The 12,391-nt window shown below is 49.9% G+C and overlaps 1 protein-coding gene across 1 annotated transcript in view; it reads right to left on the bottom strand.

The window, feature by feature from the left end:
- Nucleotides 1-11,307, bottom strand: part of PGBD5 (piggyBac transposable element derived 5) — a 104,895-nt gene extending 93,588 nt beyond the window's left edge. Inside the window, exon 1 of the mRNA XM_016940651.2 lies at nt 10,962-11,307. Within this exon, the coding sequence (XP_016796140.1) occupies nt 10,962-11,292 (331 nt within the window). The 5' untranslated portion in view covers nt 11,293-11,307. The remainder of the gene's footprint in view (nt 1-10,961) is intronic.
- Nucleotides 11,308-12,391: the final 1,084 nt, after the last annotated feature.

Below are 12,391 nucleotides of genomic sequence, written 5' to 3'. Positions count from 1 at the left end.
ACACCCCAGCTCGCCTAAGAAAATGCAGCCAAGGAAAACACACAGGCAATTCAGCTGAAATATCAGCACTAAAGAGCAAACCAAATAGGACATTTGTATTTACCTTCAATGCTGGGACCTGAAGGAAGCAAATGTCATTACGTCAGATAAGGAAGGAGATGAAGACTGCTTTACATGTGCATTCTGAAGTGAATGTCTACTCACAGAACCTCACGTCTTCATGTGATCCACACCCACAAACTCAGCAGTGGAATTCCTGGGAACACTTATTTAAGATGGCACTGGTGGAAGATGTCACCTTCCCCAAACGCATAAAGTGCTCAAATAAGCCAGGTGCAGTGGCTCATGCATGCAATCCTAGCACTTTGGGAGGCAGAAGTGGAAGGATGGCTTGAGCCAGGAGTTTCAGACCAGCTTAGGCAACATAGTGAGACCTTGTCTTTACAAAAAAATTTTAAAAAATTAGGTGAGCATGGTGGAGCCTATCTGTAGTCTCCGCTGAGACTGCAGTCTTAGACTGAGGTGGGAGGACTGCTTGAGCCCAGGAGTTCAAGGCTGCAGTGAGCTGTGATCACACCAGTACACTCCAGCCTGGGTGACAGAACGAGACTCTGTCTAAAAAAAAAAAAAGTGTTCAAATAAGAAAGATGCCCACTAACCACTCTGGGTGATTCCACTTGTTGACAGACTTTCCTCCCAGAAAAATCTCCCTGTATTGTGATCCTTTATATTCTCTTTGTAACCCTGTTTCTCAAACTTGAGAAAATAGGTCTCTCCTTCTTCCCCCTCTGGTTACTCCTAAGGTGACAGATTCCATTTGCAGTTGCTTTTGCCAGGGAAGCTTGCTGGAGGCTTTGAAACATCAAAATTGAATTTATCTACTGGCTTCCTGTCTGCTGCCTGGCAGAGATGAGTGCAGTGACCACTTCCCACTGAGGCCTGTCATCTGCCCATGTGGGTCTCTCTTCCCCCGTGGGCAGGCAGATGACAGACCTCAGTGAGAACGTCTGCTTACGTTGCACTGTTCAGAAACCAGGCAGCAGTCCCATCTCACTCCAAGAGGTGCAGCCATTTCCCAGAATACAAGGCGATGGGGGAAGACAGGTTTGCTATGCAATGATCATCTTTGGTTCAGAGCCCTTTGCTAGGGACTTGTTATAAATTAGTTGATCTGACCCACATATACCATGTTCCACACTCATTGCTCTAATATGATTCTTCCTAGTCCCCTAATCAAAGGGACCAGTCTACTCCTGAGCACTCTGTAGCTCCACTTCCTCATTTTAAAAATAGGGATAATGACAGTATTCACTTGACAGGATGGCTGTGAGGATTACATAAGTTAGAAAGTGCTTAGAAAAGCATCTGCATATAGTAAGTGATATACAAGCATTTGTTAAATGAATAAAGGGGTGCAAGCAGCTGGCTTCCCTGTAAATTCCTCATAGATTCCTGCCTATCTTGGGTGTCTCTGGGCCACCAGGAAGTGAGCAGGTTGTAGAAGCCCAAGACTGTTTTAAATTCCCCAGTAGCCATCAAGTTTGGTCTTCCATCCAGGACAGAAATCCTCATATTTGGTGGCATTGGTGCCTCTGGGGTAAGAAACTCACTCCTTCGTGGAGCTGCCCCATTAACTCTTCCACTATTTTGGATGTTGGAAATGCTCAGCTTGTGAACATTTTTTACCGGCACCGAATCCCGTACCCATTTAAAAATCTACCTCTGCGTCCATCTATTCCTTTGTTCATTCAAGCATTCAAAAAAAACTGAGCACCTGCCACATTTTTACGATATACTGTGACCAGAATGTCCAAGGTCTCCACACATGATAAATAAATTAGCTTATGCAGGTGGCAATGAGTGCTAGGAGAGACCAGAGGGAAGGTAGTGATTTTAGATGGGTAAAGACAGTGACACTGGAAACAAGACCAGGCCAGCAGGCAAGGGCTGCCGTTCGAAAGTCAGGAAGAACATTCCGGGCAAGGGCCTGGCAGACAGAAGATCACATGGCCAGAGACAATGGTAGGACGTGTGCCACAAGGTGACAATAGAGAGGAAGACCAGGGTGGACCTAGAGACCCGGAGGCCATGCTAAGGAATCTGGATTTCCCTTCGGTTTGGATGGGAAGTTACTGGAGGAGTTTAAGCAGAGAAGTGAGTATATGAACTTGTGTTTGTAAAACATCACTTTCCCAGCACAGCCTGGGGAAACTGAAACCGGGGCAGGGGCAGTCAACAAAGGTGGAGGCTGAGAATCCAAGCGGATGAAAGCCCCACCAGCCTGGCCAAGGGGTGATGCTGTCTTGGCTAAGGTTGGCAGCAATGGCAATGATATAAGAAGTGGAAGGATTTGTAGTTCTAAACTTTTTCATGAAAGTAACTTCTTAAATATATGCCTAAATGTGGCCGGTTTTTCATTCTTTTGTAATAATTCTTCGTGCAACTCACAAATGAGGGGAAGGAAAGTTCTTTATACCCTGTGGGAGGATAGGCAAGCATTCCTTCTCCATAGTCAGATATTTCAGGGATTTCAGTATTCTCCCACCCCCAAGATCATGCTGTATTTCCTCTCACCAATAAAGGTCTTATCCCATTCCCTTCTGCTGTCATTTTCCCTCCTCCTTCCTTAAAGGAAGGACCCCAGCGCTTCTCCATGGATTCTGCCCTAAGTACTCATTTCTCAACATGCTTGGCAAATCCCCCTCCCTGTGGGATCCAGGGTTTGCTACGTAAATCTACATCCATGCCTGAACCTGGAGTTTGGATTCTAGCTACAGTTACTTGCAATAGTAATAATTATAGGTGTTAAATTTTAAGATATTTTCACTAAGAAAGTCTCAAGTAGGGAAGCTCAGTTTAGGGGCCAGTGCGACTGCCCACGGGCAAAATGGCACGCCTTCTCTCCCCTTTGCTCAAATGGCTCTCTTGTTTGAGACACTTTTCCTTCCTCTTCACCTGACTAGTTATTTGTTCTTCAAGGTGCAGCTCAGGGGCCACCTCCTCCAGAAATGCCGCCTCTTCTCCAACCCAGCTGGAGGAAGTGAGGCACCTCTGGAATCCCATAGAAATCCATGTTTTCCCTGATCACAGCATTCACCAGAGACACTTATCTCTTTTCCTTCACTCTGTCTCTCCTATTGAACCCCAGGGGACATGTCTAACTTCTCGTTTTATCCCAGCAGGGCTCAATGTGCTGGCTGAATTAATACGAGGCACATCTCATCCATTGCTGGTGGGAGTGTAAATTGGAAAACTGCTTGGCAGCACTTCCTAAAGTAGTGGTTCTCAATACCTGGTGCTTTTGCCCCCCCAGGGGACATTTGGCAATGTCTGGAGACATGTCTGTTTGCGACAACTGGGGAGGAGGGGTGCTGGTAACATTCAGTGGGTAGAGGCCTGGGATGCTGCTAAACGTCCCGCAGTGCTCAGGACAGCCCTCCACCAGCAAAGAATTATCTGGCCCAAGTTGAAAGACCTTGTACTAAGGGTAAATATACAATGAATCCATGGCCTAGCAATCCCACTCCTAGATATATATGGCCCAAGGAAGTGATGCATACAAACATCAAGAAAACATGTACAAGAACGTTTGTAGCAACTTTCGGGTTTGGAAACAAACCAAAAGTCTACCGATAGGACACCAGGTAAATAAACTGTAGTACAGTTGTACAGTGGCATACTACACAGCAATATAAAGATAGTACTGCTCTATGCGATATGGATGAATCTTACAGGTAAAACAATTAAGTATTGGTGAACTCAGAATAATGGCTACCTCTGGGGACAGGGAGGTACTGATGGGGAAGGGGCAGGTAGGAATCTTCAGGATGCTAAGAATGTTTTTCTTTTTTCTTTTCGAGATGGGGTCTCACTCTGTCAGCTTGTACCACAGTCTGGAGTGCAGTGGTACAAACACAGCTCACTGCAGCCTCACCCACCTCAGCCTTTAGTGTAGCTAGGACTACAGGCATTCACCACCACGCTTGGCTAATTTTTTAGAATATTTTTTAGGAAAGGTGGGCTCTCTTTGTGTTTCCCAAGGTGGTCTCGAACTCTTGGTCTCAAACAATTCTCCCACGTCAGCTCCCAAGTGGCTGAGATTACAGGCTACGCATGAGCCACTGCATCTGGAACTAGGAACATTCTTTACCTTGATCTGGGTGGTAGTGACACAGGTATACCCATGTAAGAATGCACTGTGCTGTGCACGAATGTCTCATGCAATCTATGTGTGCTATGACACACATAAGCTTCATTATATAAAGTAATCCTCTAGAACACTTAATCATTCCACTGTTAGTGGGAATGTAAATTAGTGCAGCCACTGTGCAGAGAACTTTGGAGATTTCTCAAAGAACTGAGAGTGAACAATTTGACCCAGCCATCCCATTACTGGGTATATACCCAAAGGAAAACAAATTGTTCTACCAAAAAGACACATGCACCCATATGTTCATTACAGTGCTATTGACAATAGCAAAGACACAGAATCAACCCAGGTGCCCATCAATGGTGGACTGGATAAAGAAAATATGGTGCACATACACCATGGAACACCACGCAGTTATAAAAAAGAAGGAAATCATGTCCTCTGCAGTGACATGCATGCAGCTGGAGGTCATTATCCTAAGTGAACTAATGCAGGAATAGAAAACCAAACACTGCATGTTGTCACTTAGAAATGGGAGTTAAACATTGGGTACACATGGACATGAAGATGGCAAAAATAGATACTGGGGACTCCTAAAGGAGGGAGGGAGGGGAGCAAGGTGAGAAAAACTACCCATTAGGTACTCTGCTCACCACAGGGTAATGGGCTCAATCAGACTCCAAACCTCAGCATCACACAATATACCTTTATAACAAACCTGGACATGTATCCCCTGAGTCTAAAATAAAAGGTGAAAAGTAAATACAAATTAAAATAAAACAAAATACTCCTCTAAGAGCCATCTTACTCTTACTGGTGGGCATCGCATACCGGTTTGCTGCCTTGTAAGCAGGATGTTCTAATGGACTCTCTGGGGTACTGCTGGCAAAGGCATAAAAAGGTACATTTCTGGAAGACTCTTTCAAGACAGATATCAAAACCCTTTAAAATACACAAAATCCTTACCTCAATATTGCTTTATCATTTGATGCTAAGGAGTAAATTGAGGATGTATATATAAGCTTAAGCTTCAGGCCAGGCGTGGTTGCTCACACCTGTAATCTCGGCACTTTGGGAGGCCAAGGCAGGTGGATCACCTGAGGTAAGGAGTTCGAGACCAGCCTGGACAACACGGCAAAACCCCATCCCTACTAAAAATACAAAAATTAGCCAGGCGTGGTGGTGCGTGCCTGTAATCCCAGCTACTCAGGAGGCTGAGGCAGGAGAATCACTTGAACCCAGGAGGCAAAGGTTGCAGTGCACCAAGATTGTGCCATTGCACTCCAGCCTGGGCAAAATGAGCAAAACTCCACCTCAAAAACAAACAAAAAAACAAACTTAGGCCTCAACAATGTTCACCACAGCACTAATTTAACAGCAAACAAAGGGGAGAGAGAAGAGGGGCAATAAACTCAATCCTAACAAAAGGGAACCCTAGAGTATTACAGATTCAGTGAAAACATCTTTTTAAAATTTAAATGGAAAATGTTCATAATATATTAATAACAATTAAAAATCAGGTCCCTCAACAAAATGTAATGTAAGATACATGAAGCACATATTCTGTATGTCAACTGTGGTTATCTCTGGGAAAAGGAAGGTAATTTGATTTTTACAATTTTTGATGTGGTTTGGCTCTATGTCCCCACCCAAATCTCACCTTGAATTGTAATAATCCCCATGTGTCAAGGGCGGGGCCAGGTGGAGATAACTGAATCATGGGGGCAGTTCCCCCCATGCTGTTCTCGTGACAGTGAGTGAACCAAGATCTGATGGCTTTATAAGCATCTGGCATTTCCCTTGCTGGCAAATTCTCTCTTTGCCTGCCACCATCCATGTAAGATGTGACTTGCTCCTTCTTGCCTTCCACCATGATTGTGAGGCCTCCCCAGCCATGTGGAACTATAAGTCCAAAAAACCTCTTTCTTTTATAAATTGCCCAGTCTTGGGTATGTCTTTATCAGCAGCATGAAAATGGAGTAATACAATTTTTATCCTTTTTCTTATTTATTTTCTAAAATGAATATATGTAACTTGTTAATAAGAAAAAAACATACAATCACAGTCCTTAAAAACAAAGGCGTGAGCAAGGTATGGTGGAATGCACCTTTAGTCCCAGCTACTCGGGAAGCTGAAGCGGGAGGATCACTTGGGCCCAGGAGTTTGAGTCCAGCCTGGGCACATAGTGAGACCGTGCCTCTAAAAAGAAGTCTACAAAGTGAGTTTTGGACTCTAAAACTAGGTTAGACCTCACCACCTGTTTCAGTGTATGCAAAGCCCCACCTCCTGAAAAACAGCTCTGAGTACTCATTAGGACAACTCGGGACAGCAAGGATTAAACAGGGAGCTAGAGAGAAATCCAGATTCTCCTCTTCTGGAAGGCAGCTACGCCAACCACTATACCACCAACACCCTGGCAAGATTCTACCCTTCTGTATCCTGGTTGTGGTATCGATTACACAAATCATGAGTTAAAACTCACAGAACTGTATCCGCTTCCCCCCAAAACTAAAAGCAATTCATGTATAACCATAAAAATAAATATTTTTTACTGAAAAAGGTTCTAGTAAAAGAAAAAAAGGCACTACATTTCCTGAATTATTGAGTCTGACTAGTTAGATGGTGATCACTTAATCTGGTAATCTCATCACCCCCGGGAAAGTGGGGGCAGCAACTTCCTTCCCCAGTCACACGGCAGTGGCAACTTCTCGGCCACAGAGTCCTTGTGAAGACTGAGTTTGATAATAATGCATGAAAATGCAAGTGACAAATGAGAACTGAGGGTTAGCAGTAGCAGCTCCAGTTTCACCCCCTACATGAACAGACTCCTGGGAAAAGAGCAAAACAGCTCTCCCAGGAAGCTCCCTTCTCTGAATTCTGTGCAGCCACTGCAAGATGACACACAGTCTTGCACTTGATTACTATGTAGCTTTGCCTAAGATTATCTTGCAGCTCACCAAGCTTCAAAGTTCCTCCTGGAGCCACAGAATCCTGTACAGAGCTAAAGGTAGGAGCAGCTTCTTATACTTAACACCATAGAAAGGGTTCCAGGTCTCTGAGTTCACAAACCCCTTTAGAGCCAAGGGTCTCAGTTTAATTCTGGTTTTGAGAGAAAGATTTTTCTTTTTGTTAAAAAGGCTTTAAACCAACAACAAACTGTAAAGATAAAACATTCAACAATGTTAATTTCCAATGCTATATGTTTCTCTCCAGCTGCTCAAGGTCATACCTCCCCACTGAATGATTAGAGGGTTGCTGAGATGGTAAATGGGGGGAAAACACACACATACACACACACAAATATATATATATATATATATATATATATATTTTTTTTTTTTTTTTTCTCTCTCTCTCTCTCTCTTCTATGAAGTCTAACCTCTAATAGAAAGAGTGAACAGCTCAGATCCCGGCCAGCCATGACAAAGGACTGACAAACCAAACAGACGGGAGCCCTTGAGCATCTGTGAAATCTGTCTGTTCCTCTGCCTCCTCCGAGAAACGAATCACAAGACTGCTCAGAATAAGAAACCAAAAGGGCAGAGGCTCAAAAAGCAGCCGGGCCTGAATTTCATTCTGTTTCCAAAGAGTGAGCTCACATGCTGTGTTGGTTATTTGCACAGTGGGCAGGCAGGCTGACAGCTTGAGGGGGCTATTTTGGGGGGATATATGCTGCAAGTCTGGTTAAGAGAGGGTCCTAGGCTCTGCACTCCCAGTAGGCATTTCAGCTCCCAGGCAGATCATGCATCTCCACAGGGGTTAAGAGCCCAACAGCTAGCCCGACAAGCATAGCGTGTGCATTTAAGTCATCCCGAGGGAATCCACACCTCAATGCACAGCCAGAACCTAGGGGAGGTGAGAGAGGAGACAGAGGAGTGGGCAAGGGCCCTCTCCACCCATAACTACTGGCCGCACTTCCGGAGGAGCTGATCTAGGAAGCTAAATACGCTGAAAAACAGAAGGAAAGGGCTGGGAAGACAAGAACAGCCTGAAGAATGGCGAGGATTTCCCACCTTAACTACAGAAATGTTGCTTTTAGGACTGGCACGGGAACTAGCACTGCTTCCTCCCTCTCCCAGCTGGGCACCAAGTATCTCCCTACTGTGTGCACTCCCTTATGGTGGGGGTGGGGGGATGTGGCAACTCCGACTACAACTCATAATGGTCCCCAGTGTCTACCTCCCTCATGCACAGCGACTCTGCAAAGGTTTCTAGGTCATCAGAGTTATCTTTTTGATTAAAAAAAAAACCAAAAACCTAGCACAAGCAATACACATTTGCATACAATACCCAGTTACATACACACATTTACATACCCGCACATTTCCATAAAACACACATTTATGTACATACACATATACCTGTTTTTACAGTTGCAGCAAGGCAGGAAGCCTCTATCAAATCTCGAATTCTGTGCTTTCCTCATCTGATTCCAGCAGCAAGAGCAATTTGAATTATAAATTTTCCATTATAAAGCCTGATTAGAGATCAAAATGCCACCTGCTTACTTTCCTCCCCACCCCACTCTACCCATGCAGTGAGATTTGTTAATAAACAGGGGAACAAAGATGGAAGAGAGATCCAGGCTGCATTCTTTGCAAGTGGGGAGCGCACGCTTGTCGGAGCGTTTTAGATACTGTGCTCTGGTAAACCCTAGCAGGCTGATCCTCTTTGCTCCCCAAGTGGCCGGGATGCAGCTCTCAGCCTCTTAATAAACACATCCATCTCCCTCCACACTGGTAGGCGCAAGGATTTTCTCTGACCAAACCCACACTTCTGCATCTATTTTCAGCCCCCATAAATCATATTCCATTGTTTTGGGGAAACTGAATTCAAGTTTAACAAGCCATCAACCTCATCCCTCCATTCCCCACCACTCCAAATTTCCCTCAGGGAGAAATTTGCAAAGAGGAAATTCTAAATCAGATGTGGAGTTGAAAGGCAAGCTCCCACACAGGGCAGGAAAACAAAACTGGGTAAAAATACCGGCAATAACCACTAATGTCTTTGGTTAAAGGACCTGATTCTTCGGTCCAGGTGTGAACTCAGTGGGCATCTGCAGGAAGCAGAATTTGAACCTAACGCTAAATGACACACGATCCTGCTCTTCATGACCGTAAGTGCTGCGGTGGCTGGATTAAATGGCTCTGCTGCAGAATTTCTCCCATTTCAAGGTTACTAAGAAATATAAGATGGATTTAAAATTTATCTGTGTGCTCACCCTTCTCACATCAGCACATTCAGGATTCTTTTTCATAACTAGGCTTGACCTAGCACAAGTTCTCTATTTCGCCCTGAGACACGCAGAGACTTGCTGTGCAGTCCCAGGTGGACCTGGATCTCAAATGTTCCAGGATCGAAATTAGATCACAGATGCTCACGGCATAAAGTCTGCCAAACCAGGTCTGTGGACTGGTACAATTCTTAAAGAGCCAATAGGAAAACAGCTGTCTAGGGCCAGGAGACCTTAATGACATCCTGGAAAATATAGGACAGTATAAAAGGACTATACAGAGTCAATGATTTTGAAAATTCCCAAGCTCTTAACTACAGCCCAAATGCACATGCTTTAAAATGTACCCACCCCCAAAGCAGTGCACAGCTAACTGTGACTTTGCAAGCCCAGCTTTAGCTCCGCGCATCCACACCGCAGCCTGCCAGAGGTCTGCAGACCACTCCCTACTCAGAGTCCAGCTAACCCTACCGGCCTCCCAGCAGGCTGCAGCATGATGCCCAGATCCAAGTCCAGGCACCAGCTGGAGGTCCCTTGGGCCTGCCTTCCCATGTGCCGTGTTCCTGACCGGTTGAACAATAATCAGAGAAGGCCACAGGAAAAGCCGCATCATGCCCACCGCGGCCACTTCCTGGCCCTCATCAACACCGGTTGCGCGCACTTCTACGGAAGAACACAGCATGCAGGAGCACGGGCCTGCTACAGAAGGCCGTGGAACAAGAAATACCAGCATGAGAGGGCGGCTGGTCTGCAGCTTTCAAAGAAGGCAGAGGCTGCGGAGCTTCTGCAGAGGAAGTGGTGATATTTCAACAGCCAACTCCCACAAAAACAGACAGTGAAGAGGAGTGGGGCAGCCGCAGCTGCCAGCACCCTAGCCACCTTCTCCAGGTATTCGGGGCTTGTCTGTGACCACAGTGGTAAGCAGGACACACCTGAAAGTACCTTCTGGCGGAAAAGCAAGCACCTTAACGCTGCCCAATCGGTCCCTTCACTCCTCCCCATTCTTAACAAGAGATCTGGAATGGCGCGGACAGGGAAAGTTTCTCAGATTAAGGAGAAAACTAAGCCAAGTCAAGACGCCGCGGGTGGCCTCTCCCTCAACTCTCACTGGGCCAACTCCTACCTGCCTCGCCTCCGTCACCTGCTGTAAGGCTTGCTCTTGGGCTGTCAGTGAAAAAACGACTCCCCCTGCCTCCACCAGCCACGCCGGGCTTTCAGAAAAGCCCCCTCAACTAGGAAAGCCTAACTTCAATCCACCCCTAAAAGTCCGACCCACAGGTGTGACAGACTTCCCATGCAGGGGCTGGGGTGCTCCCAGGAAGTGAAGGAAAAGGTCCCCGACGACACTGTCACTGGAAAAGTGCTGGCCACGGCCTCCGCCTTACCCTCTCCACCCACGGGTTCGGAGCCCCCAGGAGCAGTCAGACCGATCACCGCTCCTGCAGCCTCATTTGTTTCCGGAGAGACACCCACAAGCCAGCCCACGGAGAGTCTGGACTCGCCCGCCCCAGCACCCACGCCTCCCCCGCGCCCGGTTCCAGCGCCGCCCCCGACATCCACCCGCGGGCAGCCCCTTACCGCCGGTGTCCTCGAAGCGCGGGGGCGGGCGGTCCCGCAGCGCTGCGCTCCAGCCCGCGCCGGCCTCGTCCTCCTCCGGCTCCTGTGCGTCCGGGGCGCGGGGCGGTGGCGGGGCGGCCCCTGGGGGTCCCGGGGGCTCGCGCTCGTCGTCCGAGGAGGCGGCCGAGGAGGAGCGCGAGGCGGCCGAGGTGCTGTAGAAGGGGTTCCCGCCGCTGTCCGGGCCGGACTCGCCGAACACGTCGTCCGAGATGTGCAGGCTCTCGTAGCGCGCGCGGGCAGCCTCGAGCAGCGCCGGCGCCCTCCTCCGCGCGCCCCCGCCGCCCTCGGCCATGGCCCCGGCCGCCGCCCGCGCGCCCGCCCCCCACAGTGCCTCCCAGCCGCACACGCCGGGCCCCGGGCCCGCGCCGCGGCCCGCCGCCCCCCACCAGCGCAGCCCGCAGCACAGCGCCCGCCGCCCCGTGCCCGGCCGGCCCGCCGTCTTGGCCGCCTCGGGCCCAGCGCCCGGGGAAGCGCCCTCGGAGCTCGGGCGCCGCAGGCTGCGGGCCGCGGCGGGAGGCGAGCCGCGCGCGGGGCTGGCAGGGGCGACCCAGCGCGGGCGGGACGCAGAGGCTGCGGCCGAGACCAGGCGCCGCCGCCGCCACCGCCGCCGCCACCGCCGCCACCACCGCCGCCGCTGCGTCTCCTTGGCGCCCGCCGCCTCCCTGCCCGCCCTCTCCACGGCCTCCGGCGCTCGGCTGCCGACCTTCCCGGGCGCGAGCCGCCAGAGGCGGGCCCTGCCTCCTCTCACCTCCCGCCCGCCGGCCAATGGGGAGCCCGGCCCGGACGGCCGCGGGGGAGCTGGGCGGGCCCGGCGCGGGGAACGCCCCCACCCTCCTCCGCGGGGCGGGGCGCGGCGCGCGGCCGGGGCTGGCGGGAAGTGGGAGGGCCGCCGGCGGCAGTGCCGGTCTCCTCCTACAGGGACGCGCAGCCCGGGACCGCCACGCGCAGCGCGGGAGGGGGAGGGCGGGACCGGGGAACAGGAGGGGAGGGGGACCCGGGTGCTTCCAGCGGTCCGGGCCCGCGGACGGAACGCGGGCCGATTCCGCTCACTGTCCCCTTCCGCAGTCCGCGTGCAGCTCCAGGGAGCTGTCCGCCCCGGTGGTTCTGAACCAGGCGCCGCCGAAACGCTCCAGGTAGGCGGCGCGCCCGAGGTCACCACTCCCGCGGCGGCGGCTGCTGCCGAGGTTTCCTGGGGGTCACTGCCAGCTGCGCCGCATGCTCCCATAAATACAGGGGCTGTCCAGCTTCTGGGAATCTCGCTCTAATTAGGAGCCCGCCTCGCCGGTCCACTGTTGGTCGCTGGTCAGTTGCTAACTCCGTCTCGCTTCAGTATCCCTGTAATTTAAGGGTGCCAGCACTGGAGTTAAGTAGCTAGTCATTCCTCATCATCG

This window comes from Pan troglodytes, chromosome 1 (assembly GCF_028858775.2).
Source record: "Pan troglodytes isolate AG18354 chromosome 1, NHGRI_mPanTro3-v2.0_pri, whole genome shotgun sequence".
In the NCBI taxonomy this organism is placed as follows: domain Eukaryota; kingdom Metazoa; phylum Chordata; class Mammalia; order Primates; family Hominidae; genus Pan; species Pan troglodytes.
The sequence above is the reverse complement of the archived record's forward strand: the minus strand, read 5'-3'. Positions and strand labels throughout refer to the sequence as shown.